We start from the raw sequence: 26,752 nt of genomic DNA, 5'->3' as shown, positions 1-26,752 counted from the left end.
TTGCCTGCCCTGCTGCATGCCGGGAAGCGACTCGCGAGCGCATAGTTTTCCCTTCAACCATGGCGTCCCGTGTCCTAGTGCACTGTGTCCGCTCGCTGGCCCGGCCCTCGGCGAGGCTTTCCTCGTGTCACCCGGCCGTGAGAGCCGCTGTCGCCCTGGCGAACCACCGGCCCTTCTCCTTCGCGTCCAGCAGCCAGAGGACGCAGTGGCTCGAGCAGCAGAGAGTAAGTCAGGAGAACATTGAACCTCCTCACTGTCACCGTGGCCTAGCGGTAGTGTATCATCTGTGACCTACCTGCGCCTTTCACACGACGAGCTTGTTATCAAGGTGCACGACAGCTTAATGTATGTTTTTATCTCATTCCCTGTTTGCCAGTAAATCTCTGTACGAGTCTCGTCTATGTGAATGTCATCAAGTGCTTTTGCGTTTTGTTCAAGTTCATTTGCATTGCACAATGCCCGAGTTTTGGATTTAGCTAACATTAGCAAGCTCTGATGCTAGTTTAGTAGGTGGCGTCTGTATGTGGTGGCCTCGTACCTTTCTCACTGGGACTTGGACAATTTAACACGTCAACACAGAATTATGCACGCGTATCTCTGCCTAATATTTACGACAGATGTGTTTCAGTGTGCACATTCAACAAACGACACAAAACATTTCCCCCTTTCAACTGGTAATCTGCCTAGATACATTCTGCTTTCTGAAAAAAAACATTTTGCAGCTTGTGTTTGATGTGTACGTGGTGGAATGATGGTCAGGGTTACTGCCACTCTGCCAGAATTTGCTTAATCATGTCTGTTTAAGCACAAGCAAATGCCAGTTTATGCAGGCTTAGACCAAGTGAACCCAAATCTCATTTCTCTGGCCTCATCCTCCCTCCTGCTCCTCATCCCCTTCCTCATCCTCCTCAGATCTCCAGCTCGGTGGGTGTTTTGTGCCGACAGTATGGAGACCTGCCCCCCCTCACCCTGGAGACCATTAAAGACCGTGTCATGTATGTCCTCAAGCTCTATGACAAGATCAACCCAGAGAAGGTAAGGACACAGGCCAGCAATATTCACCATCACCAATATATCATGCCAAAAGTAGATGCACCTATCTTCTCTTGAGGTGCTAAGCTGAGCAGAGAACACATGTTGAAAAGGCTGGTGGTTGATTCACTTTCAACTCTGTGTGAACAGAAACGGCATTTAATTTGGTTATGATGGATCATGGAGCATACATTTTCTATTATTAAATGAACACGCCAACATTATGGGAAATGTGCTTACCCTCTTCAGACAAGGAGATAGATACAGTGGAAAGAAATCTGTCTGCAAGCTTGCCTAGCTTAGCACAAATGAATGGAAGTGGACACAGACCACTAGCCTAGCTGTTGGCCAAAAACGCCTCTGCGTGAGTTTTAAGCTAGGCTAGTGGTCCGTATCCACCTCCATTAATTTGTGCTAGGCTAGCTTGCAGCCAGATAGCTTTCTACTAGGGCTGTAACTGTACACAAAATCCACGGTTCGTTAGGGCTGCCGCGGTATTGATTTTTTCCTTACCGCACAAATTTGCGAAGCTATTGAAACCGTCGCGGTTACCGCAAAAAAAATAAAAGTTTGAATGCATTTTTTTATTTATTTTTTCGTAGTCTATTCTTTATAGCATATAGCCTGCCTCTAGTGAACACTGTTTATTGATGCTTGCAGTGAGGTACAACGTGAGGCTCACTCGAGGTAGAGGGTGGACGGGTCTGTTGAGGAGCTGAGGCGCGCGCCTCTCTCCCCTTCCCGTCGACCAAGAGTGAATACCTGTATTGACTCGCCATACTAAGGCTAATATGCTATGCTGAATTACAGCTCTCGTTCAGTGAAGTTGTGCGCTGCGTGGGATGAACAAACAACATCCGGTTAGTTGTGCACGTTATATTAGGGCCCGGGGGATTTAAGTTCTGCAAAAAAAGGGTCCGTACCGTTGCAATCGTTCGGTGCACAGCGCGTACTGTACCGGAGGACCACATTGATGCGGTACAGTACGTATTCGTGTACCGTTACACCCCTACTTTCTACTGAATGCATTGCACATAGAGGAAATTGGTATCTATATTCTTGTCTGACTTTGGAGAAGACGGTAGCGCATTTCCCATAATGATGCCTTGTTCCTTTAAGCCCACATCCCGGTCAGAGAGATTTGTGTTGGTCGTGTGTGTGTGTATGTATGTGTATTTTGCCATGAGTCTGTCAGTGTTCACCAACATATCCTCCATTCAAGAGTGAGCTGTGAAACATGAACCTGAATGCTCACGTTCAGCCACAGGACATCCATGACCTTGACCCATCAAACTGCTAGACAGTGTTAGTAAGGCTACTTTATAAATGTATTCCATTACAGTTACACATTACCTGTTGAAAAATGTATTCAGTAACTTACTCAAACTTAGAATATAAATGTAATCTGATTACTTTCAGTTACTTTTGGATGACCAAAAGTACAAAAGAAAAGATATCAATAACATGACATTTACTTAAAGCGCATGACATTTATTTATTTAAAGGTGACATGCATTATAAATGTCATTTTTCAGTCTCTAGCATTGTATTATAGTAATAGGAGTTAGTATCAATGTGTTTTAGTGTCTAAATACCATATTGGCGGATTGCTCTGATTCAGCTCGGATCATTTACTGCTCCAGTAAATTAGGCCATCCTGATTTGAAGGCCTGAGTGACGTTACTCAGGCTCTGGGTAGCAGACAGTGATGTGATTGGCTCTGTGGGTGTAGCTAATGCCCGCCCACAATCTACCTAGACTGACTACACAGCAGTGGAAACCACTTCCTCATACTGCGGCAGAGAAACCCACCTCTCTGCATGCACTCTGGAGGGAGAGAGAGAGAGAGAGCATTGGGGGGGGGGGACCTGCCACGCAGCACACGGGAGAGAAAGAAAAAAAGGAAGAGAGGGAGGAAGGGAGGGCCCCCCCCGCATCTATATTTATCACAGCCGAAGAGTGCGTCGCGTTTCTCTGATTGGCCATGACGCCCATGTGACGGCGGCAGTGCGGAAATAGGCTGCATCCTCCACGTCAAGAAAGACAGACAGGCATTCTCTGTGACAAACCCTAACCTTAACCAACTCCGAAATAATGCCTAACCGTAACCCTCCCTAACCTTAACTTAACTCTAACCTTAACCAACTCCGAAATAATGCCTAACCTTAACTTAACCCTAACCTTAACCAACTCCGACAGAATGCCTAACCTTAACCCTCCCTAACCTTAACTTAACCCTAACCTTAACCAACTCCGAAATAATGCCTAACCTTAACTTAACCCTAACCAACTCCGAAAGAATGCCTAAACTTAACCAGCGGAAGAATGCACGTTTATAGCGAGAGATGATAAACGTAAAAAAAAAAAGAAAAGAAATTGAAGTGATTCGAACTTGTGACCAACCGCACCGCAGGCTCCACAGCACGGCGGCGTACCAGTTGAGCTAAGCGTCGATGGAAAAACATCTGGGATTACGGCTACATAATTCCGCAAGCTCTGCCGCGCCGCTCTGCGGCTGCCGCGGGGCGTGTCTCAGCCAATCAGGGAAAACGCGGAAGCACTTGGCAGCACTCTTCGGCTCCAATTAAAGAATAGGCGCCCCCCCCCCCCACAAGCTGCCGCGCGGCACACCCGAGAGGGAGAGAAAAAAAAGAGAGGGAGGGAGAGAGGGGGCCTTGTCAACTCTCTCTCTCACTCACTCACTCACTGTGTGGACTGACTGTCACTCAAAGTGCTTATGGGCGGAGCCAGGCCATAACAGACTGAAATCTTGAAGCTGAAAAATTATGGTTTTGAGTACTTGATTAGAAATATAAAACAATGAATTTTTTGGAAAAAAACCTTACAGATGTCTTCAATAGACTTACAGGAATTGTGTAAAGTTGCCCAAATAGTGCTAGGAATAGCAACGCATGTCCCCTTTAAAGCAGACGTGGAATCGGGACGGACTGGGGGAAAAAATTTCCCTAGACTTTAAAAAAATTTATTACCGGTATTCTATTTATTTTTGGGCTTTCTGTATTTTTCACCCATCCCAATTTTAGTCGTTATGCCAATTCCCTTCCTGGTCGTTGCGCGCATTGCCCCACTGTTGGCCTGGGGAGGGTGTAGAACTACCACATGCCTCCTCCGATACATGTGGAGTCGCCAGCCGCTTCTTTTCACCTGACAGCGAGGAGTTTCACTGGGGAAACGTAACACATGCAGAGGTTCACACTAGGGGTGGACGGTATGGTCTAAAATTTATATCACAGTATAATTTGAAGCATAGACGGTAACGGTATATATCACGGTATCAGTGTTTCCGTTAGAATATTTGCTATATAAAGAATGACATCCTCAAGGCATGTAGATTTATAATATTTTAACTTAAAACTAGGCTACTTTTGCGTATACAGTCATTATATTCCAAATAAAACAAGTCCCGAGTCGAGACTCCGTGCTGCTCCCAACGAATCCCAATAGTATGCAACTGCAGAGCCGCAGAGCAGGGGCGCTTTCAGGTCCGGTCACAGGCCCGCTCAACAGCGCCCCCCACCCAACGGCTGAATTGCTAATGGCTGAATTGGAGTATTGCACTGTGCAGGCACAGCTGTCCAGCTCTGCGGCTCTGCAGCTGCATGCTTCTCGCAAAATCCAGCATCCAGCTCCCGCTGCCCAGCCGTCGTTATCAGAACACTACACACATATCATAATGTTCACAGCAAACTGTAGTTGATCACCAGGTATGTTTTATTAACACTTTGACTGCCATGAAACGTGTTTAGACGTCATTGCTGGCCATGCTCAAGTTGCCCGTCCTTATATCAATATTTCAAAAATCTGCGATCGGATTCATATGTCCCCTCCGCTGGCCTGAGATCCACCAGCAGGACCCACTGAGCTCTCTGGCGGTTCAGGAGCGCCATCTGGTGGCCGATCGGCGCAATCGCTTAACAGGATGTGCCATAGAGGTTGTGCTAGACGCCCGTAGTACTTCCGGGCACTCGCTATAGGTCCCGGGACTCTGGCTCGTCACGCTACACAGTGATCGATTGCCAATAACTCGATAAACAACATGATTTGGACGTATATACCATTATACAAGCTGGAGATGGACCGGGTACATTTACATCCCATAATGATAAGACTTCTACTCTACGATGATCGACCAACGGCGCGCGGAGACTGGGGTGAGTTTCAGCGTGTAACGTTAGGCCTAACAAAAATAATAGTTGGTTTCAGGTTGGTTGTCAGTTTGGCCATGGGTAGGTAGGGAATTTATTTTATTTTATTTTTTTATTTTATTCTTTCCCACGGCGACTATGGATAGGGAATTTCTTTATTTAATTAAAATGTTCATAACAACATGGATGCATGTACTCTGCCAGCATGTTTAATATCCATAATACTAAATGTTTGACTAAGATTTATATGAAAGTTTATTCTAAAAGAAAAAAGAAAAAAAAATGATTTTTTTTTTTTTTTTTTTTTTTTTATTATATATATAATTTTTTTTAAAAACTCATAAAATATATTGGGTCGCACCTAAATCGGCAGGGTCGGTCGGCAACCTGAAACCAACCATTATTTTTGTTAGGCCTTACCGTCTTCGATACTAACTGCTATTATCAACATTTGACCCACATTAGATGATTGGTATAACGCTGCCCACGGAATTATAAACGCCCCCTAGCCCATCCGGTCAACATCAGATGACGTGTAGTAACTTCTAGAAGTACGTCTAGTTGGAATTTTTTATATCGCGCTGATTGCCATGAAACTGTATTGCATCATCAATATAATGCATTTGGGGCTATAGATCACGTTCTGGAGAAAGCTGCAGAAAGAGATGAAAACATACTTATACACAGGGTTCGTACGGGTGCTGGAAATCCTTGAAAATGCTTGTATTTCAATGTGCTGTTTTCAAGGTTTTAAATGTGCTTGAATTGTGTATAAAGTGCTGGAAAGTTATTGAAATTGTAATTGCATTTTATACTTTAATAATAAATCGCTATCTGACTGAATAGTTTGGTTTTTAGACAAAGAAATAAAATAAGTCGGAGCGACTCGAGAGCCTATTTTGCGTTCGCCTTTCATGCAAAATGAAATGTGGCTCGGCCCCACCCCGTAGTGTTTTTACCTGTGCCATGAGAACAGCGCGCGTGTGTGTGTGTGGCCAAAATGCCGGGAGGCTGCCGTTTTAATGAGCTCTGGCTCGGAGATATCAAATATAATTCAGAGGAGAACATCCTCGAGTAGCCGTGTGCAAAATATGCAGAAAGGACTTGAAGATTTTTACCATGGGGATTGGGGGAGTCTGCACGTTCGAGCCACGTTGAAAGGTGAGCCACTGAGCCATGGGTGTTATTAACGTGTCTCGGCCTGGCTCGCCAGGTAACTAAGTTCGAGACTACAAGTGCTCCACAGTCCACACCTGTCTCCGTAAATGTTTGTTATAAAAATACCACTTCAATAATCGAAATAGTCAAGTAACAGGCAAAATACACGAATGGAATTACAAACTCGTGTTTACCGGACTCTGTTTTTCACCGCAGTGTTGTAGCATGTAACGTTAGGCAAATCAACGTTAGCTAATTTCCTTTCATGTATTTCAAAACACGAAAACTTGTTGTGTATTGAAATGGTATTTTATTTTTATAACGGAACATTTACGGAGACTGGTGTGGAACTGGTGTGGAGCAGTTGTAGTCTGGAACGCAGTAGTAACGTACTGTCTACCTGTATGTCGTGTATGTCATAAATGTTATGATGAATTGAAAATGGCGGACCCTGATGTAAACAAGACGAAAGTATTTCTCTGGTCTGCATCCCCTTAACAATTGTGTGTATTGAGCCATAGTGTATTGTACCCATTCTGCAATCTGTTAATAACGTTTTCAATCAAACGTGACGAGCCAGGCCAATTTTAGCATGTTTATTTATGGAATATGCAATCTAACAGCTAACGTGACCTTTACAGTTAATTACATGGATAATAAGGTAGTTGGTTCATTCCAGGCCATCATTAGGCTCAGTCTAAAATTCATAGGCAGTAGCCTATAAATGAAAATGAAATATACATTTATAATATCATAATGATCCATTTAGATTAGATGTCAACATTAAACAATAAATACTCTTAAAGTTAAGTGCAACCAGTGAGATTAAATTAATAAAACACTTTGTTTTATTTATAACATGCTGCTCCTTTTTATTTAGGGAAGAAGCATCAAATTCTGATGAAAGCACGTCTAAATCCAGGTCCTGCATTAGTGGATTATTTCCAGCAGACAAGCAATGCATCAAGCAGCACAGCTACATCCACATCAACAACCAGCAGTGTAGTGAGAGCCAGAGCAGCCAGTGGAGGAGCTTGCAGTGGAGTTGCCCCTCTACCATCCCCAGGCTCATCCAAGAACCAGTCAACCAGCAACACCACAGGCACCATTAAATCATTTGTTACCTCTAATCCAACACTTCAAGCTGAAATATGCTGGGCAACAAAAGCTGTAACCAGCCACTATTCCTACCATTCATGTAATGACATGGGGGCCATGTTTCAAACAATGTTTCCTGACAGTGAGATAGCAAAGCAATTTACTTGTGGGGAGAATAAAGTGGCATACCTCACCACATTTGGGATAGCTCCTCATTTCTCTTCCCTGAAAACTTTATTAACAGATTGCAGAATGGGTACAATACAGTACGGCTCAATACACACAATTATTAAGGGGATGCAGACCAGAGCAATACTTTCGTCTTGTTTACATCAGGGTCCCCCATGTTCAATTCATCATGACATTTATGACATACACGACATACTGCATAACACATCGGCTCAGCTATATATCAGTTATATATGATGCCAAGTCTACATAATTTTGGTTGTTTAGCACAATAACATCTGATTTAATGTGATGGAAGAAGTGAAATAATCATTTTGAGTAAATATTTAATTTACCACAGCCGCATAAGATGCTGGAAAATCTTGAAAATGCACCTTGAAAATGCTTGAAAAGTGCTTGCATTTTGCCTTGGAAAAGGTGTACAAACCATGTATACATTAGACCATACTTTACTATGAATATGTGAATGAAAAAGTTTAACGTTGCTACACAATGAACAATACATATAGGACTTTGAATGGGCCCTAATAATGGCAATGTAGCAATAGAATTTAAAAAGTTATAGCCATGCAAAGAAGGGGTACTTCTCCATAGACAAATAGAGCTGGCAACCTATGGTATATCATGAATTTAACCCAAGGCAACCACAGTGTTAACGTAGAATAATTCATATAAGAAAAACGATAGGGAAATCTCTTACCTTTCTCCACTGGTTAAAAATGCCAGGAACTGAAATTGAAACTTGCTGTGCGCCGCGGTGATATGTGTTTATTATGAAATGACAATTGCGTGTTGACACGCCCACTGCGCAAAGCCTCCTAAATAACTTTTTCCAGTTTGCACATATCTATTATCTATGACTAATTCTATCTATTTTTAGGGGCAAATGCGAGTGAAATAGTCGCGCTGTGGTTACATGACGTCATTGCTATTTTAGAGCTGCTCTACCGGTTACAAGGTATAGTCAAAATCCATACCGTAGAGCAAATTCATACCGTTTATACCGTTTATACCGTCCACCCCTAGTTCACACTATTTCTCCCAGATCCCTGCTGAACAGGTGCCCTGACTGACCAGTAGGAGTCGCAAACGACCAGGACACTGCAGTCTCTGCGGTGGTAGGCGAGTGCTTAGTCCACTGCACTACCCAGCCGCACCCTGGCCCTGGACTTTTTGACCAAGACTGGCCCACCACACAACCAGCCTGCTGATAGTCCTCCATCCCAGCCACATCGAATTACATACAAACACACCACCACTTATGGGCGAAGCATAATGGATGGATACTCCAGGGCAGTGGTACTTAGACTCTGAGAACTCAGGAGCCACATTGACAATATTTCTGAAAGAGCCACATTACAAAATGCCCTGTTCCTGATAGGCGATTTACAAGCTATGAAAAAGCATGTAGGGCTACTTCGTGCTGTACCAGTAGGCTATTGAAATGTATTACCATGGCAACATTAAACGTACAATGTCATTTCCGCTGCTAGGGGTCTTACTTAAAACAATAACAAAAGACTACATTTGATGGCTTGTGATGGAGCGTGGGATCATGGACGTTGTTGTTTTCATTGTTAAAAGGCTAGATTGAGAATTCAAATGAGCCTGACATGGTTTGAAAGTTACCTGCAGACTGGGGTACATCACCCAAATCTGTATTAACACATTCAGTGCCAGCAGGGGGCGCACGATTTAGTGCTTGAATGCCCACCATCCACTTCAATGTTAGCGTTAATAACGCCTAATCTATGTTTTAAATTATGGCTATGTGTCTAATCTGCCCGTCGCTTATCAATGACTAGTTTTCCAGTCAACATTGTCGAAGCGGATTGTTTTTTTATCGGTTCATTTGCGTTTTATAGCATTTTGAAAAGCCCTCGTTTTCAAGGAAAATATAAATATTCCATGATCATCGCCCTTTTCTGGAATATTCTAGAATACACAAACATTTTGTAATTTTTCGGCCTATTTATGAATCGTTTTCAAATAAGCGCTCGATTATCGATAGTATGTGTACGTATGCACGCTATATAGGCGATCTGAAAAATCGATTCTCTGATTTGATTTCCTCAAAGCGATCGCGCACACACCGACAGATCACACATAGGGCAAATGCTGAGATCTCAGCGAATACAACTCTGATTATCCCAAGACTTGTAAAATAGATTCCTTACCTCAGATCAGATGTTCTCCAAAAAGATCATTCCAATTCCTGATCGCCATTCCAAAAATCTATCGCTTTTATTGATCCAACGCTACATACTGTACACATGTATTCCACACTGTTCTGAGGCTCCACAATGAATCAGATCGGCTCGGGTTACATGCCTGAGAAGTAGAGATGTTCCGATACCATTTTTTCCTTCCCGATCCGATTCCGATACCTAAGCTTTGGGTATCGGCCGATACCGATACTGATCCGATACCAGTGCATACATTAAAAAATTTTAAAAATGTAAAATTATTATATAAATTATATTAAAAAAAATGTATACAGCTACTGTTTTATATATACTGTTTTTTAGTAATAACTATAAAGTAATGGTATTTATTCAACAACAGGTGATTGTATAGATTAGTATTAGTATCAGTAATTGAAAACTATCTCAATGAGTTCACCCACGGAAAGGTTGTTGGCACATTAGTTCCACACGGACATTATTCGTTGCTGCACTTGCTTCCACAAGGCTCCGTTTAGGTTAACTACTGTAGTACCAGAGGCTCTGTTGTTGTGATTTTTGCACAATAAATATTCAACATTCTCTTTTGAGACTCCGTCTCAGACTCTTATCATTTGGCACTAAAAGCTAAACATTGTCACCGATATGGCTGTCCGCAACATGTCATTAATTGTGTACGCGAGGTGGTCGATCAATGACGACGTTAACGTGAGCTAGGTTAGCTAGCATGAGCTACCGGTATATGGAAAGACTAACGTTACTGGTGACATTGTGATTTAACTTGGAATACTCCTTTGCCAACTTGTCAACTTGCTGTACTTTGCTTGCAGGTCTGCAGCCATTATTGCTGGATTATGAATAGCCCCAACTTTAGCCAAGGTAACGTTAAAGCTAGCTTTCGGTTAGCTGTTCAATGCTAATAACACCAGCCACCAAGCGAACCCATCAGAGCTCTCCGTCAACAGCGCTCTGTCGGGACGATGGCATTTTAAGAAAGTATCTGCTGTTAAAATGACAAATGGCATTGACATTTTAATTCACAGTCGATTAAGCACACGTTTGTTTTATAATGCTCACTCATATAACACCCTGTACATTGAATAAAATGAATCACACCCTACCCAAATTGTGCTGGCATGGGTGTGGAGTAGAGGGTACGCTCATGCACTTGCTGTGGCACTGCCCACTTGTTAGGAAATTTTGGTTGGACATTGCTGAGGACCTGTCAGTTACTCTCCAAATTGACATTAATCCTTGCCCTATAATGTGTATATTGGGTGTAAAAATGGACACTGCTCAAGCAAAGATTGTAAATAATACTGTAGCACTGGCTTTTCTAGCATGCAAACGGATTATTTTAATGAACTGGAAAGAACGCAAACCGAACTGCTTCAGTATGGAGAACTGGCGCAAGGACTTCATGGACTTGCTATCGATGGAACAGGCTGCTCTGTCTCTTCAAGAGAGTGATCGGCCCGATGGCCTTCAAGGTCCCCTGAACTTTATTAGATCACTATCTGGAATAAGTTTGTCTACTGAACCTTTGTAACGCTCTGCAACCCCCCCCCCCCCCCCTCGCCCCTTGTTGTTATTGTTATTATTATCATTTCTTGTCTTGTTTTGTCGTGTATGTATTGTCTTGTTTGAGAAAAATAAAAAAAACTTTAAATATAAAAAAAATAATGCTCACTCAGCAGATCGCAGTATTGTTGATAAATTACGTCATATGGTATCGGAGCGCAGCATTAGAGGGTACTCGCCGATACCGATACCAGCATTTTAGGCAGTATCGGCTAGGGATGCCCCGATCACGTTTTTTGCCACCAATACCGATCACCGATCGTCGTGAGCCATATCGGCCGATACCGATCCGATACCGATCGTTTTTGATTAAAAAGAAATTAAAAATTATTTTATATTTTTTTTTTTTTTTTTTATAAAATATATATATTATATAATTAGACTTGTACTTGTATTATCTGCGAGACATCGCCACCACGCAACAAGTCAAAATGCTCGCTATCTCCACTGTCTGTGTGTACATACTCTGCTTTGATCAAATCACATTCGGCTCTGCAGATTTACCCTAGGCTCTGCAGATATACCCTACTCCCTCAGCTATCCCCGTTAATGACTGCGACGCAAGCCGGGCTTCGAATATGCATCGAATGAGTGTTATAAGACATTGATATCAGGAGCTGTCTGTAGCTACTGCTAGCCGGAAATATAACGTTAAGACAACGCCTCAGTGAACTATTTAGTTGAATGGGACATTTCGTTTTGAACAGTGAGCTAAGCTAACGTGAGCTAACAGAGGTATCATACACTAGTACTAGATAACTAGACTATTGCTGGAGCATTTGTTGATATCAGGAGCTATCAGTAGCTAGCCGGCTAGATACCGTTCAGTTAGACAATGCCTCATCATGTATTAAACTAAAAGTGAATAGTTGACTGGGTCATTTTGTAGCGGTAGCTAACGTTAGCTCATGGAGGTCCCGTCCCACTAGACTAGACTAGACCCGTGTTTACATGCGTGCGGGAGGAGCTGGAGGAGGAGCAGACGCGCAGCACTGTGTGCAGCTCCCGGTGTCTGAGACAGAACTCAGCGAGTGAGATCTGTTTTGACGATCGGCGAAAATAAAACGGTAACGATAGCTAGGTAGCTAACGTTAGCTCAGGTCGAATGCACTATCTAGACTCCGCGTGTTTACAAACTCTACACGGGTACGGGCGGGGCTAGGGAGGAGGAGCAGTTTGCAGGTCCTGTGCGTCTGAGACAAGCGAGTGAGATATCCACTTGATCAGTTTCCGCGATCGGCGAATATGACTCATTATCGGAATTCCCCGATCGCATATTTATACTGATTATCGGCCGATAACGATCGATGGCCGATCGATCGGGGCATCCCTAGTATCGGCGGCTTTTCCGATACTGGTATCGGTATCGGAACAACTCTACTGAGAAGTAAAATGTGGATTCCGGATTTTTCTTTTCTCATCCATTTTCATTGAGTCCATTCCAAAAGGGTGCATTACCATCTGGGAGACGATAGGGGGTGGTTTTTTCACATCTGAGCTCCTACAGGGGCTGCATACCAACGGGAGACTCGGTTGATGAAATATGAATTCGGATCGCTAATAAAAAAATTACACGCTAATTGTCGTGGTGGGCATTCAGGCATTGGGCTGATAAAACGTCTTATCACGTGGTGGGCACTGAAAGTGTTAATCACTACAGTAGTAGCTTAAGTATTTAATGAGACATTTAAGGTCTATTTTTCTAATGTCATTGCTTTCAACCAGGAAATGTGAACTTTAAATGCATGTTTACCGTAATTCCTCTAATAGTGACCGGTATTCAATTACTAACCGGGTCTCTATTAATGGCCGGGTGCGCTCTTGAGCTAAGCAATTATAAGCCGACCTCCTAATACAAGCCGGGTTACTAATATACTGAGCTGCATACTGAGCTGCTAAGGTAAAGTTACTTGATTTCACTTAGAAAACGTTGAAATGACCAGTGACCACCTGTAATTGCACTGTTTACTATTTCATACAGTACTTGGTTTCAATAAATTAACCCAGTACATTTTACTGGGTTCAAACTGACACAAAATGTTGATTTATTCATTATGATCTGTTTGAAAATTAGAAATATAGGCCTCTCTCTTATACATGCCTCCTCCTAATAAAAGCCTGGTACCCGCTACAGTTTAAGCAAATACAAGCCCGGGTCACTATTAGAGGAATTACGGTATGCACAAAAGTGAATTTTTTTCCCCAGCAAATCTCTTAATTACAATAAGATTGTATGAACCAAGCAGGTTGTGGCTCAAGTATTTAAAGATTGTTATTACTAGGCAATTTGGCCGTGCCTCGTTTGGAAATACGAGTCACCTGGACTCTGATTTGCCAGTGCATTGAGTGGTCTGTTGCACAAGGACAAGCGTCGCAGGCTTCAAGGAGGATCTGTGGTCCATGTTGTTTTAGCACGGGGACCTTGTGCTGTTGGATTCAACAGCACAACAAATGCACACATATGCATACGTGATGAAAGAGTAACATTGTGCATCGACTGATATTGGCAGAATGGAAAAACACTCCACAAATAGGCAATAGCGAACTTAAATACTTAAAATGTAGTGGTGTTCTACCAGAAGCTTTCATAGCATGATGTTTTGCTCTTGGTTGGTGTCGGTGCGTCTGCGTGATTACTGTTGAGATGTTAAATATACTGTAGATTGAACTGGTCTTAGACAAAGTGCCATGCCGTTGAGCCGCCACTAGGGGCAGAGCTGATAAGTGTGAGTGAATGACTGAAGGAAGGAAGGAGTTAGTGTTAGTGACATTGCAGTTAGAGGTGCGTTGTTTAGGGCTGTCTTAAATACTTCGAAGCTTCGTTCGATGGCACGAGCTTCGAACATTAAAAAAAAATCGAAGTAAAAAAAAAATATATATATATATATATATTTTTTTTTGCCTCCAAAATCGTGCGCCTCCATTCCAATGAAACGAAAGTAAGCGGCGCCTTACCGCCTCCATTCCAATGAAACGAAAGTAAGCGGCGCCTCGACTCCACCTCTCTACAACAAGCACGTGGAGATTATCTGTGTTGAAAACAACAAGGACATGTGCAGCAGACATGTCGACGAAGAAGTCATCAGACGTGTGGTTACACTTTAAAATATGCAAAGACAATGCCCAAAAAGCCGAGTGCCAGATATGTCAGAAGAAAATGGCATATCACAACTCTACAACAACTTTGTCAAATCACCTAAAAAACTATCATTGTACACGACGGCGACGCCACACAAAACATTAATAAGGCTATGCCTATGCTGCTATGACTAATGTGTTACCAAGTTGGTATATTGTATATCATTGTCTGATATAATTATAAATTATAAATATGAATTAAATATAATATAATTGTTTGCTTGATAGACGAAGCTTGCAACATAATTATGTAATGTCATGTCGTTGCCTGTGAGAGCAGCCCCACTGCACCCAGGCAGCGCAGCCGAGTGAAACCTTGTTGGCTGCGTCAGTCACGAAAGGGGCTACTTAATTAATTAATCCAATCCACTTTATTTATAGAGCACATTTAAAAACAACAAAGTTTACCAAAGTGCTGTACAAGTCTCACAACATAAGATAAAAAAAATTAATAATAATTTGTTTTTCTTCTCGAAGCTTCGAATTAAAATCGAAGCTCGGCCCTGAAGCTTCGATTGCCAAAAAAAAGCTTTGAAGGTCAGCCCTTTATGCCCCTTCATGGTCACTCAGTGGAAGGGTGCAACATAAGGCAACAAACATGGTTGGTGTGGGTGCAGCGACACAACCAGGAAACGGATTATAAAACAATGTTTATTTACCAAAAAAGGCAACACAGGGATCAAGGAGGACTATCAGTGGCACCAAATGAAATGCAAAAAGAAATAATAACCCACCCCCCTTGACAGGTGCTAAGCACCCATGATGCTAGATGTAGACCCCAGGGTATCTTCCCATCCTCACTTGTCCCTGTGTGCAAAAATAAATTTCATTACACAGAAATATAACTACAGTACAGTAGGCTGAATAAAATGAAATAGACACAAGCTTCACCTAAATAACACTGCAGCACAAATTATCACAACAGGGAAAAACCAGAGCTCTGCCACCAGCTCTACACACACAACATACCCAAAATGAAGGGAGAGAACTAAGCACAAAGGGGACTATATATAAGGTGTGGGAATGCTTGATTGCTGATTGGAACAGGTGGTGATGATGAGGACTGAAACCTGGGGCGCATCTCTGAGAAAAGGATAAGTAGAAACTGAAGAGGTAGACAAAAACAACACAAAACGGAACCAAACAAGATATGCCTGCATACATTAAACCCATACGTAACATGCATCTAAAAAGGAGATATTGCATGTGTCTGCTGCTCTCCACACACAGCACCTCGGATTCACTCACCTCCTTCATGAAAGCCCTCAAAACACATCTTCATATATATATATACATTCTCACAGGATTAGAGTGCAAATGTAACAGTAAAGTGCATTAACAATACAGTGTACAAGTGATTAAATGTGTTCATAATATTTAATCTAATATGTAATCTTGTGTATGTACAACAGTGATGATAAACGTATGAATACACTTCGGTAGTAAGCCATACTGGCCAGTGGTATAACTAGTAAGAGTAGGTATGCAATGCAACACTTTGATGAACATTTTTACTCAGCTGATAGAGTTCCTGCTGACTTGCCGTACAAAACTTCGCTTTGGATAAAAGTCGCAAGTCGCTTTGGATAAAAGTCTCAGCTAAATTACTAAATGCAAAATGTGTATATATATATAGTATACAGGTATGTGAATGGCAATATATGCAGATATATTGAAACGGATGTAGATAAATATATAGGTATATATATACAATATTATTGTACATCATACAGTGTAAGGCAGTTATGAGTTAACAGTTCAGTTTGTATGGTATGGGCAGCATAGCCTACAGTATATAGGCAATTTACCATATTGCTCTTATGTCATGCTCAGGTTGGGTTCATTTCGACCCTGTTCCCACCTTGGGTGCATGGCATAAGACCAAAATGGCCGCCATGTGAACATGTTCAGAGTTTAAATGGTGTGGCATGGCGCGTGTGTGTCAGAGAGAATGACTGTTGATGTTTATCTTTGTCCCACAGCTGCTGACCTCGTCCCATTTTATGAAAGATCTGGGTCTGGACAGCTTGGATCAGGTAGAGATCATCATGGCCATGGAGGACGAGTTTGGTGAGTGTCTGTCTCTATGTCCACTAGAGATGTTCCGATACCATTTTTCCCTTTCCGATCCGATACCTAAGCTTTGGGTATCGGCCGATACCGATATTTATCCGATACCAGTGCATACATAAAAAAATATATATATATATATATATATAAATTATATATATATATATATTTTTTTACAGATACTGTTATACTGTTTTTTTAGTCATAACTAGAAAGTAATGGTATTTATTCAACAACAGGTGATTGTATAGATTTGTATTAGTATCATTAATCAATGAGTATGGGCTGCAGCACTGCAGATATACCCTACTGCAATGATCCACATGGATATTAAACGGTGTTGCACTCGCTACTCAGTGGCTCTGCAGATATACCCTATTCAGTCTGTAAGCTAGTGGCAGATAGAATGTTCATGTTGTGATTTTTGATGCAAAATAAATATTCAACATTCTCTTTTGAAACTCCGCCTCAGACTCTTATCCTTTGGCACTTGCTGTACTTTGCTTGCAGGTCTGCAGCCATTATTGCTGGATTATGAATAGCACCAACTTTAGACACGGTAACGTTATCAAGCTAAGCTAACTGACCTAGCTCGTCTTCCCGCATTGACATTTGATAACGTTAGTAATAGTCAGCTAACGCTAGTCAGTAGCTACTTATACAATTCACCGTGGGTGCATTATTGTTGATAGACGGTCACGGACAGTGTTAGGTCCTGGAGAAAGGACAGGCGATCATCTGATTTGATGTAACGTTAAAGCGGATGTTGTTCCAACTAGCTATCTTTCCAGCTAATGCTATCATAACACCAGCAAAACACATCCCGTCCGAGCTCCCCGTCACACCGCACTGTCGGGGACAATGGAATTTAAGAAAGTGTATCTGCTGTTAAAATGACACAGCATCACACTTTAAAACATGTTCATTTTATAATCCTCACTCTCCGCAGGACTCGGCAGGAGATAAATTACATCATGGGATCGGAGGCTACAATTCATGTGTATCGGCCGATACCGATACCAGCATTTTAGGCAGTTAGGCAGTATCGGCGGCATTTCCGATACTGGTATCGGTATCGGAACAACTCTAATGTCCACTCTTGTCCATCTGTCTAAAACTGCCTACTTGTCAGTCCGTCGGTCACTGCCTGGCTTTAGCTGTTTATTTCTGTCTAATCTAGCTATTCAAACACATCCATCCATCTTGTCAGTCTCTGAACTGTCTGTCTGAACTGTTTGTAGGTATCTCTGAACTGTGTCGTTCTCTGATCTGTCTGTACTGTAGGTCTCTGAACTGTCTGTCTTTCTGAACTGTGTCTGTTGGTCTCTGAACTGTCTGTAGGTCTCTTAACTGTCTGTGGGTCTCTTAACTGTCTGTCTCTCTGAACTGTGTAGATCTCTCTGAACTGTCTGTCTGTTCAGTCTCTGCATAGGCTGTTTTCTAGTATTGGGTTTGATATCATCCGAGTCCTGAGGTTTTTCTATTAGCTCCATTCATATTCTGACTAGTGAGAACAGTTTAGCAGTTTGCACTTGGCTGGTGTACAGATTTCTAGCTAAGGGCTTGCTGCCGTGTAAGATTTCATCCCTGCTTTGTAGGATGCTTGTTAGTAGTATTCTATTCTCCATGATGTCCTAATATTAGGATCCTTGTTAATCTCTCCCAAGTAGTTTTTTCTTCTTTTTTTTGAATGATCTTTTCCCCCCTCCTTTTTCAGATTTTTCTCCCATCCCACTGTTAGTCGTTATGCCAATTCCCAACCCCCTTCCTGGTTGTTGCGCACTTTCCCCTACTGTTGGTCCGAGAGGCCGGAGACTGTCGCATGCTTTCCTCCGACGCATGTGCAGCCAGCCGGCAGCCAGCCTGGCCGCGCAGATTCTCACCGGGAGAGTGTAACGTGTGGAAGGTCGCACTACCTCTCTCCAGATCCTACCCTTGCTGAGCAGGCGCCCCCGACCGAACTGTAGGGGTCGCTGTCCACAACGCCCAGGACCCACCCACGGCTCCCCTCCCCTAACTCAGCCAAACGAGTTAGTATAGCGATCAGCCCGAGCCAAGGCAATGCTGACTCTCCGGGTGTCGAGACCGCAGCCTCTTGCATTGGTGACAAGCACAATCTCCGCTACACCACCTGACTGCCCCCAAGTAGTATTCTATTCTCCATGATGGATTTGCACCCAGCTCATTAATAAACAAATGGATTAATACACTCCTGAAACACTTTTATTTTAATCCGCTTTTTCTCTTTTTCTCTTTTTCTCCCATCCCAATTACCCGCTGTGCCAATTCTCCCCTCCCCTGTCTTGAACGTTGCTCGCATATGTCCCCCACTGGCCGGTTGTAGGGAGGATAGAAGCCTTGCATCACATGTCCCCTCCGATACACAAGGAGGCAGCCTGTCACATCTTTTCACCTGCCAGCGTGGACTCTCATTGGCGAGGTGTAACGTGTGGGAGGCTCACACTACCCCCGCCATTTCCTGTCTCTGCTGTGCAGGCGGCTTCTCTACATTTCGTAGCCGCATTTCTGCAGACCCCTCTCTGATTGGTTGAACTCCATTTCTGCAGACCCCTCTCTGATTGGTTGAGCGAAGCCCCTCTCTGATTGGTTTAGCTCGTCACGCAGTAAAAGGCGGATGTAATGTTATATCAATTGCGTATAACGTTATTTCGCGTGACTTCGCGGTTTATTCAGAAACTGTACATTGTAACGTTATGTTATTCCGCGGCCTGCCCATTTGATGTTCCCAAATCATATTCAGAAAGTATCACATACTTCTATTTACCAAGGAATTAGTTATTATTAGTAAGACACGACATTTCTGTAGCAATTGAGGCATTAACTGGGTTAATTAATATAAATGTTATATTGTAACTGTCTAGTTACACATTGGTTCCGAAACATGTATGTTCCAGGCTGCAATTAAAACTTTGAATCTGAGAGAGCTCTGGTCAGCGAAGCCGGCGAGCGATTATTATTGGTTTTTAATGACAAACCAATTACATAAGCCTATCCAACATATGTGTAAAGGCACACAACATATTCCAGTTAACGGTATATTTTTTTAATGATTCGTTATGGCGTAATCAATACTTCCATGCGTATAAATTGCGTTCGCGACCTCCATGTTTTGGGGCTATTCATCAGAAAACTCTGATCCGGGATTCGGCTCCCATCCGTCGGGCAACAACTGTGGGTTTTCAGCCTCTCTTAACAGAGTTTCGTCTCCTGGCTAGAGGAGCTTGTCGCGCCTCATGCGCATGCGCGCGCTCGGCCAATCAGAGGGGTCTGCAGAAATGGCCTCAACCAATCAGAGAGTGGTCTGCAGAAATGCGGCTACGAATTGTAGAGACGCGTGCAGGCGTCCCTAACCGACCTGTAGGAGTCGCTGTCCACAACGTCCAGATTACCACCCATCGACTTCCACCCGCTAACTCTGCCAATTGAGTTAGTATGACGACTGGCCCAAGCCGGAGTCAACGCCAACAGCCGGAGTCGAACCCGGTGTCTCTTGCGTTGGTGACGAGTGCAATGTCCGCTGCGCCACCCAGCCGCCCCCTCCTGAAACACTTTTGATAATGTCTGCTATCTACGTTGTCTTGAATTTACTGTGATTTATACTGCTTTATTTACTGTGATTTATACTGCTTTATTTGAATTTACTGCGATTTATACTGCTCTATTTACTGTAATGTATTTATTTTTGTATTTATTTGTGTTCATGCTACAGGGTTTGAAATCCCAGATGGAGAAGCAGAGAAGTTGATGCGTCCTGATGAGATTGTACAGTACATTGCAGACAAGAAGGATGTTTATGAATAGTGTGTTTTAGCACATGTAAAATGTAAGTCACTCATTCACCCACTCAGTCCTGGGGGGAAGCTAAAGGGATAGTTAAAATGTTTGGAACCCTAGCCCTACTAGCTCCAGTTAGCCCCAAACCAGTCCAATGTCAATGGGGTCACACTCCTGTCTGTACAAACTGACTGAGGCTCACTGAAGTCTCTGTCTGCACTGTGGTGTAAATGAGACTCTTGTCAGCTTGTACAGCAAGTTAACAATCTCATAGCAGTTGAAGTCAAAGTTGTTCATTCATTACACCGCTCGAATAATGGTTATTGACATTTGGTATGAAGTTTTGGACTTGAAGTGAGGGAACCCTGAACCAAACCAAGTTAACGACCTAAAGACTGCAATGTGACCGAGCATTATTAGACCTACTATTTGCTCATGTTACTAGCAAATAGTCAGTCAGGTTTTAAATGTTCTCGGCTTGTGTATGCTATTGGATGACTGATCTGGAAACAGAACCTCATTGCACTGTGGGATGGACCAGGAGTCAAACCCCAGGCACAATGAAGGCATCTTTTGGCAAAAAGCCACAATTTCTCAATGTCACACAATTTCTAGAAATTGGGGTCCGACACTGCTCATGTGCTTGTAATCGTAAAACTAGTCTGTGCCATGTTTGTTAACACATTAACTGCCACGCTTCTATCCATCAATGTATGATCACTGCCACCAGTCTAAGCCTATGGAGATGTTCACCTTCTTTGCATGGCTATAACTTTTTAAATTGTATTGCTAAATTGACATTACTATGGCCCATTCAACATCGATTATCTATCGTTCAGGATGTAGGAACGTTATACTTTTTCATTCATATATTCATACGAAAATACCGTCTAGAATATAAGTATGTTTTTATCGTTTTCTGCAGTAATTCCTAGAACGCTAGTTATAGGCCTAAACGCATAATATAGATTATCGATTGCAGTTTATTCGCGATACACCAGGATTTCCGTTGTCCGGTAATTACCGGTATTTGACCGTCAATCTGTTTTAAGTCCGACATATTTAATCTCTCCGGTCATAATGTCTGGTGTAAATAATTCCCTCTAAGCACAATTTGATTATTTGAATTGTATTAAAATAGGCTAAAATTAAATAGCCTATGCGATGAACGAAACAATCATTACATTTGTTTCATCGTTGCTTCACCAAGCAGGTCTAATAACAGCGGAGCTTGCTGCTGCTAGATTTGCGAGAAGCATGCAGCTGCAGACCCACAGAACCCACCAGCTTGCGTGTTGCTTAATGACAGCGGAAGAGTGCAAGGGCGCTTTCGCATTCTTCGCCGCGCATGCGCATGAGGTCCTCGCTTAGTTCAGACGCCCCATTCAACATGGTGAATCCCAAACTCGAAACTCCGTTAAGCTCCAGAGAGAGAGGCTGAAAACCGCCAGTTCTTGCCCGACGGATGGGAGCCGAATCGGGATCCGAGTTTTCTGATGAATAGCCCCAAAACATGGAGGTCGCGATTCGCGAACGGCGCCGGCTTCGCTGACCAGAGCTCTCTCAGATTCAAAATTGCAGCCTGGAACATACATGTTTCGGAACCAATGTGTAACTAGACAGTTACAATATAACATTTATATTAATTAACCCAGTTAATGCCTTAAAGGGGAACTCCACTTTTTTTGGAAATTAGCTTATTTAACATCTTCCCTGGAGTTAGACAAGAAGATGCATACCTTTTTTGTCTCTGTGCGTGCATTTTAGCTTTGGGAATAGACGCTCCGTTAGCATAGCTTAGCTTCATCACTGGAAGTGAGGCAGGACAGTAGCCTTACAGTGCCTTACAGTGTATTGCAAGGTCTGACATTGACCAAACTTGATATGCATGACCTTGGTGGGCTCTAGGTCAACTCCTGAAAAGGGGGTCAATGTCAGACTTTGCAATCAAAAGTTAGGGGGCTAATAACCCTTGCCATAATTTCAGTGCGCCCCTAACTTTTGATTGCAAGGTCTGACATTGACCCCCTTTTCAGGAGTTGACCTAGAGCCCACCAAGGTCATGCATATCAAGTTTGGTCAATGTCAGACCTTGCAATGCACTGTAAGGCACTGTAAGGCTACTGTCCTGCCTCACTTCCAGTGATGAAGCTAAGCTATGCTAACGGAGCGTCTATTCCCAAAGCTAAAATGCACGCACAGAGACAAAAGGTATGCATCTTCTTGTCTAACTCCAGGGAAGATGTTAAATAAGCTAATTTCAAAAAAAAGTGGAGTTCCCCTTTAAGAGAGAGTCTGGTGGTCAATTACTACGGAAATGTTGTGTCTTACTAATAATAACTAATTCCGCGGTCAATATAAGTCTCTGATACTTTCTGAATATGATTTGGGAATATGATTTGGGAATGGGCAGGGTTATATTAGAAGAAAGACAGTGTAAACAATATAATTAACTCTGAATATAATAATGACGGAAAATAAACAGGATACACAACAAGGAGCACTACCCTGTTTATTTTTCGTCATTATTATATTCAGAGTTAATTATATTGTTTACACTGTCTTTCTTCTAATATAACCCTGCCCATTCCCAAATCATATTCAGAAAGTATCACAGAGACTTATATTGACCGCGGAATTAGTTATTATTAGTAAGACACAACATTTCCGTAGTAATTGACCACCAGACTCTTTCTCTTAAGGCATTAACTGGGTTAATTAATATAAATGTTATAACTGTCTAGTTACACATTGGTTCCGAAACATGTATGTTCCAGGCTGCAATTTTGAATCTGAGAGAGCTCTGGTCAGCGAAGCCGGCGCCGTTCGCGAATCGCGACCTCCATGTTTTGGGGCTATTCATCAGAAAACTCGGATCCCGATTCGGCTCCCATCCGTCGGGCAAGAACTGGCGGTTTTCAGCCTCTCTCTCTGGAGCTTAACGGAGTTTCGAGTTTGGGATTCACCGTGTTGAATGGGGCGTCTGAACTAAGCGTGGACCTCATGCGCATGCGCGGCGAAGAATGCGGAAGCGCCCTTGCACTCTTCCGCTGTCATTAAGCAACACGCCACCAGCTTTGCCGGCACAGTGCAGTACTCCAATTCAGCTGTTGGGTGGGGGGCGCTGCTGAGCGGTCCCCAGACCGGACCTGAAAACACCACTGCTCTGCGGGTCTGCAGCTGCATGCTTCTCGCAAATCTAGCAGCAGCAAGCTCTGCTGTTATTAGACCTGCTTGGTGAAGCAACGATGAAACAAATGTAATGATTGTTTCGTTCATCGCATAGGCTATTTAATTTTAGCCTATTTTAATACAATTCAAATAATCAAATTGTGCTTAGAGGGAATTATTTTCACCGGACATTATGACCAGCACCAAGTCGTTGGGAGGTGGAGATATATACATCACGCAAACCCACGATAATGTTGCCGTCTCTCTCTGCCAAATTTCTCAGTTCTTCGCTTGATATAATTAATACAAATGTCCAATATAACGGAATTCGTTAGCTCATAAAAATGTGATTATAACAGAGTGCTGTTTATTAATGTCGGGCAGACTGCCCACCGACACCTCAAGTCGGCAGCAGCACGAAGTCTCGAGGGACTTATTTTATTTGGAATATATTAATGACTGTATATACGCAAAAGTAGCCTAGTTTTAAGTTAAAATATTATAAATGCCTTGAGGATGTCATTCTTTATATAGGCTTATCAATTGTTTTTAAGCTCAATAAACTCTGACCGGAATTGATCCCATTTGTCCGGTAGATTGAAATTGAAAGACCGCCCAAAAAAAAAATCTAACGGAAACCCTGCGATACACGCTATATTAAAAAATCCAACTGAATACGATCTTAAACGTTATGACTCATCATGCGCGGATGAAAAGGGGGGGGGGGTCGTTTATAATTCCGTGATCGTCAGTAAATGCTTGATGTAGTATGGGTGATATATTGATCAGAGCTGTTTGCATTGAAAAGAATAAACAATCAAGCTGAAAGTAACGTTACTGTCCTCTTACCGTTTGCCGATGAGACTGGAGGAAAAAGATCCCACTTATTTGACGTTGATCGACTAGATCCATTTCCGGTTTGTGGAGTTATGGCAGCGATCCATATACACGGATGTGTGTCTAGAGTCCCGCAACAATATGTTACTGCCGGATTTCATTTTGTTTAATTTGTTCGTCAGAATGTGAGAAACCAATTTCTCTTTTTTTTTTCAGTTGTAGTGATTGTGAAATAATTTGATAAAGGTTATTTATGTTATCTTTTTGATTTGCCGAACAGCCATTGCTGAACTGGAATAGGCACTTTAAAACTCTGCAATGTTTTAATATTGTCTTTGTTCTGTTATTCTCGTGCAGATAGCGGTTGACCCCAACCGGGACGCACAGGAAGTACTTGTGAAGCAGATGGGCGGCAAATAGTTTTTTCCACTTCCTCCTCAGCTCTTCTTCTCTCTGTGACATTGTTGGTGTCGGCTGCCTTGTCTTGTGTTTCACTGTATTTAAATGAACATGTCCATATACTTAAGGAGCTTGGAGAATAAACAAATGCGTACAGCCCGTGGTTCTGATGTATAATTTCACAATAAATAAAAGATACATGCTGTATAGTTCAGAGTTGCTGCTTCATTTAATTTGAACCTTTGAGTCACTATAGTCACTTTGCTCTCATATTAACCTGCCATCTAGAGCAGTGGTTCCCAAAGTCGGGGTCGCGACCCAAAGGTGGGCCGCGAGCAGCCACGGGAGGGCCGCGAGATGATTTCCAAAAAAAAAATAAAAAAAAATACAATTTTTTTATTTTTGTCAGGCCACTGAACTTAGAAGCAGGCCAGGACAGTGTTTCTAGTTGTATTCTAAAATGCTATTCTATTGTATTCTAAAATGTGACTATATGGTTTTATATTAACTTAATAAATAAACAAAAACGAAAAATCTACTTATTTCAACGAACATTTCAAACTAAATAACAGATTATGCACATAAAACGCTGAAAACAACAGAAGCAACAATAGTATTTTAATGAGGCTATTATTATTATCATTATTATTTTGCAACAAGTTAGCCCTCTCATAAATGGCACATATAAATTAATAACTAACTTGAACTAACTTAATAGGATTGAAGTGATATGTGGCTTAAAAAATCGGTCGACTGGCAAAAAAAAAAAAAAAAAAAGCCTGACGATGTGCATTGGGCCGCGGCTCTCTGACGCCTTATTTTCTGGGTCCCGGCCTGAAAAGTTTGGGAACCCCTGATCTAGAGTGGTAGATTGCACTCATCCATTTGACCTCTAGGTGGAACCTTAGTGACAGTTTTCATTTCTTGCTGTCATCTTAGCACAGCACTGTGCCTTTGTCCCATTCACTTGCACTGGAGCAAAGATGCTTTTGGGAAACTTGGGACTTCAATTATGAAATGTACACCAATGAATGTGATTAATAGGACACCGGTCGCATTGTTGCTGTAGAAGTTCTTGTATAAAAAAGACTAGCTTGGCTTTTCATCCCATTTACATTCATTCGACACCTCATCCCAATCATGGACTGTTTGCCCTCCTCCCCTCTGAGATGCTACAGGAACCTCTGCTCCAAGTCAAGCAGACTCAGGAACAGCTTCTTTCCCTCAGCTGTCATCTCCCTGAACTCTGTGCCATGTTGGCAGTCCCCACCATCAACTCTGAACTGACTCCATTGCCTATAAGGGGTGCCCAACCCGTGGCGTTGGAGATGGATTGGCCATACAATCCGTAAACCATCCCTGAGCATCACAATCTCTCGAAGGGAAAAGAAAGAGGCCGACCAGGGAACACCTGGCGCAGAGACTTGGAAGATGATGCCAAGAAGATGGGACACACCTTGGGCCAGCTTGAGAGGTTGGCTCAGGATCGGGATGCTTGGAGAACCCTTGTTGACGGCCTATGCCCCAAACGGGATAAAAGGCGTAAGTAACCCGTGGCTCGCGAGCCGCATGCGGCTCTTTGCCTGTCAATAAAGAGGCTCCTCAATCCATTTATGGTTATTCAGTCCATACGATCGTAGAATAAACATTTACAGACGTATTTTTTTTAATGGTCCATTTTCATGTAGGTATATGATTCTAGGAATGTATTCCCAGTGTCAGACATTTTGTGTCTGTTACTAGGCTTGAGTAAATCATAATGAACCAAAGGAGAATATCAATTCTATATATAATTTTTCTGTATCTTTGACTGTGAATAACAAGATGATTAAACAGAAGGTTTTGTAGATACAGTACTGAATTCTGCCATCTGGACGCATGCAATTTGATATCGGGCCTATATATGACCTTATTATGGCCAAGTCGCACATCTAT

At 42.5% G+C, this 26,752-nt stretch overlaps 1 protein-coding gene across 1 annotated transcript; it reads left to right on the top strand.

The window, feature by feature from the left end:
• Positions 1-25,026, top strand: ndufab1b (NADH:ubiquinone oxidoreductase subunit AB1b). The gene is made up of 5 exons (XM_084328446.1): positions 1-224; positions 913-1,035; positions 16,528-16,615; positions 20,346-20,459; positions 24,776-25,026. Exons 1-4 carry the CDS (start codon positions 60-62, stop codon positions 20,435-20,437), a joined length of 468 nt encoding a protein of 155 aa, XP_084184572.1. The 5' UTR covers positions 1-59; the 3' UTR covers positions 20,438-20,459; positions 24,776-25,026.
• Positions 25,027-26,752: the final 1,726 nt, after the last annotated feature.

This window comes from Notolepis coatsorum, assembly GCF_963971535.1.
Source record: "Notolepis coatsorum genome assembly, chromosome: 14".
Taxonomy (NCBI): domain Eukaryota; kingdom Metazoa; phylum Chordata; class Actinopteri; order Aulopiformes; family Paralepididae; genus Notolepis; species Notolepis coatsorum.
The sequence above is the reverse complement of the archived record's forward strand: the minus strand, read 5'-3'. Positions and strand labels throughout refer to the sequence as shown.

Coding starts and splice junctions, on each gene's coding strand:
- ndufab1b (XM_084328446.1), top strand. CDS start 60: ATGGCGTCCCGTGTCCTAGTGCACTGTGTCCGCTCGCTGGCCCGGCCC. Junction 225..912: donor AGTGGCTCGAGCAGCAGAGA/GTAAGTCAGGAG, acceptor CATCCTCCTCAG/ATCTCCAGCTCGGTGGGTGT. Junction 1,036..16,527: donor ACAAGATCAACCCAGAGAAG/GTAAGGACACAG, acceptor TTTGTCCCACAG/CTGCTGACCTCGTCCCATTT.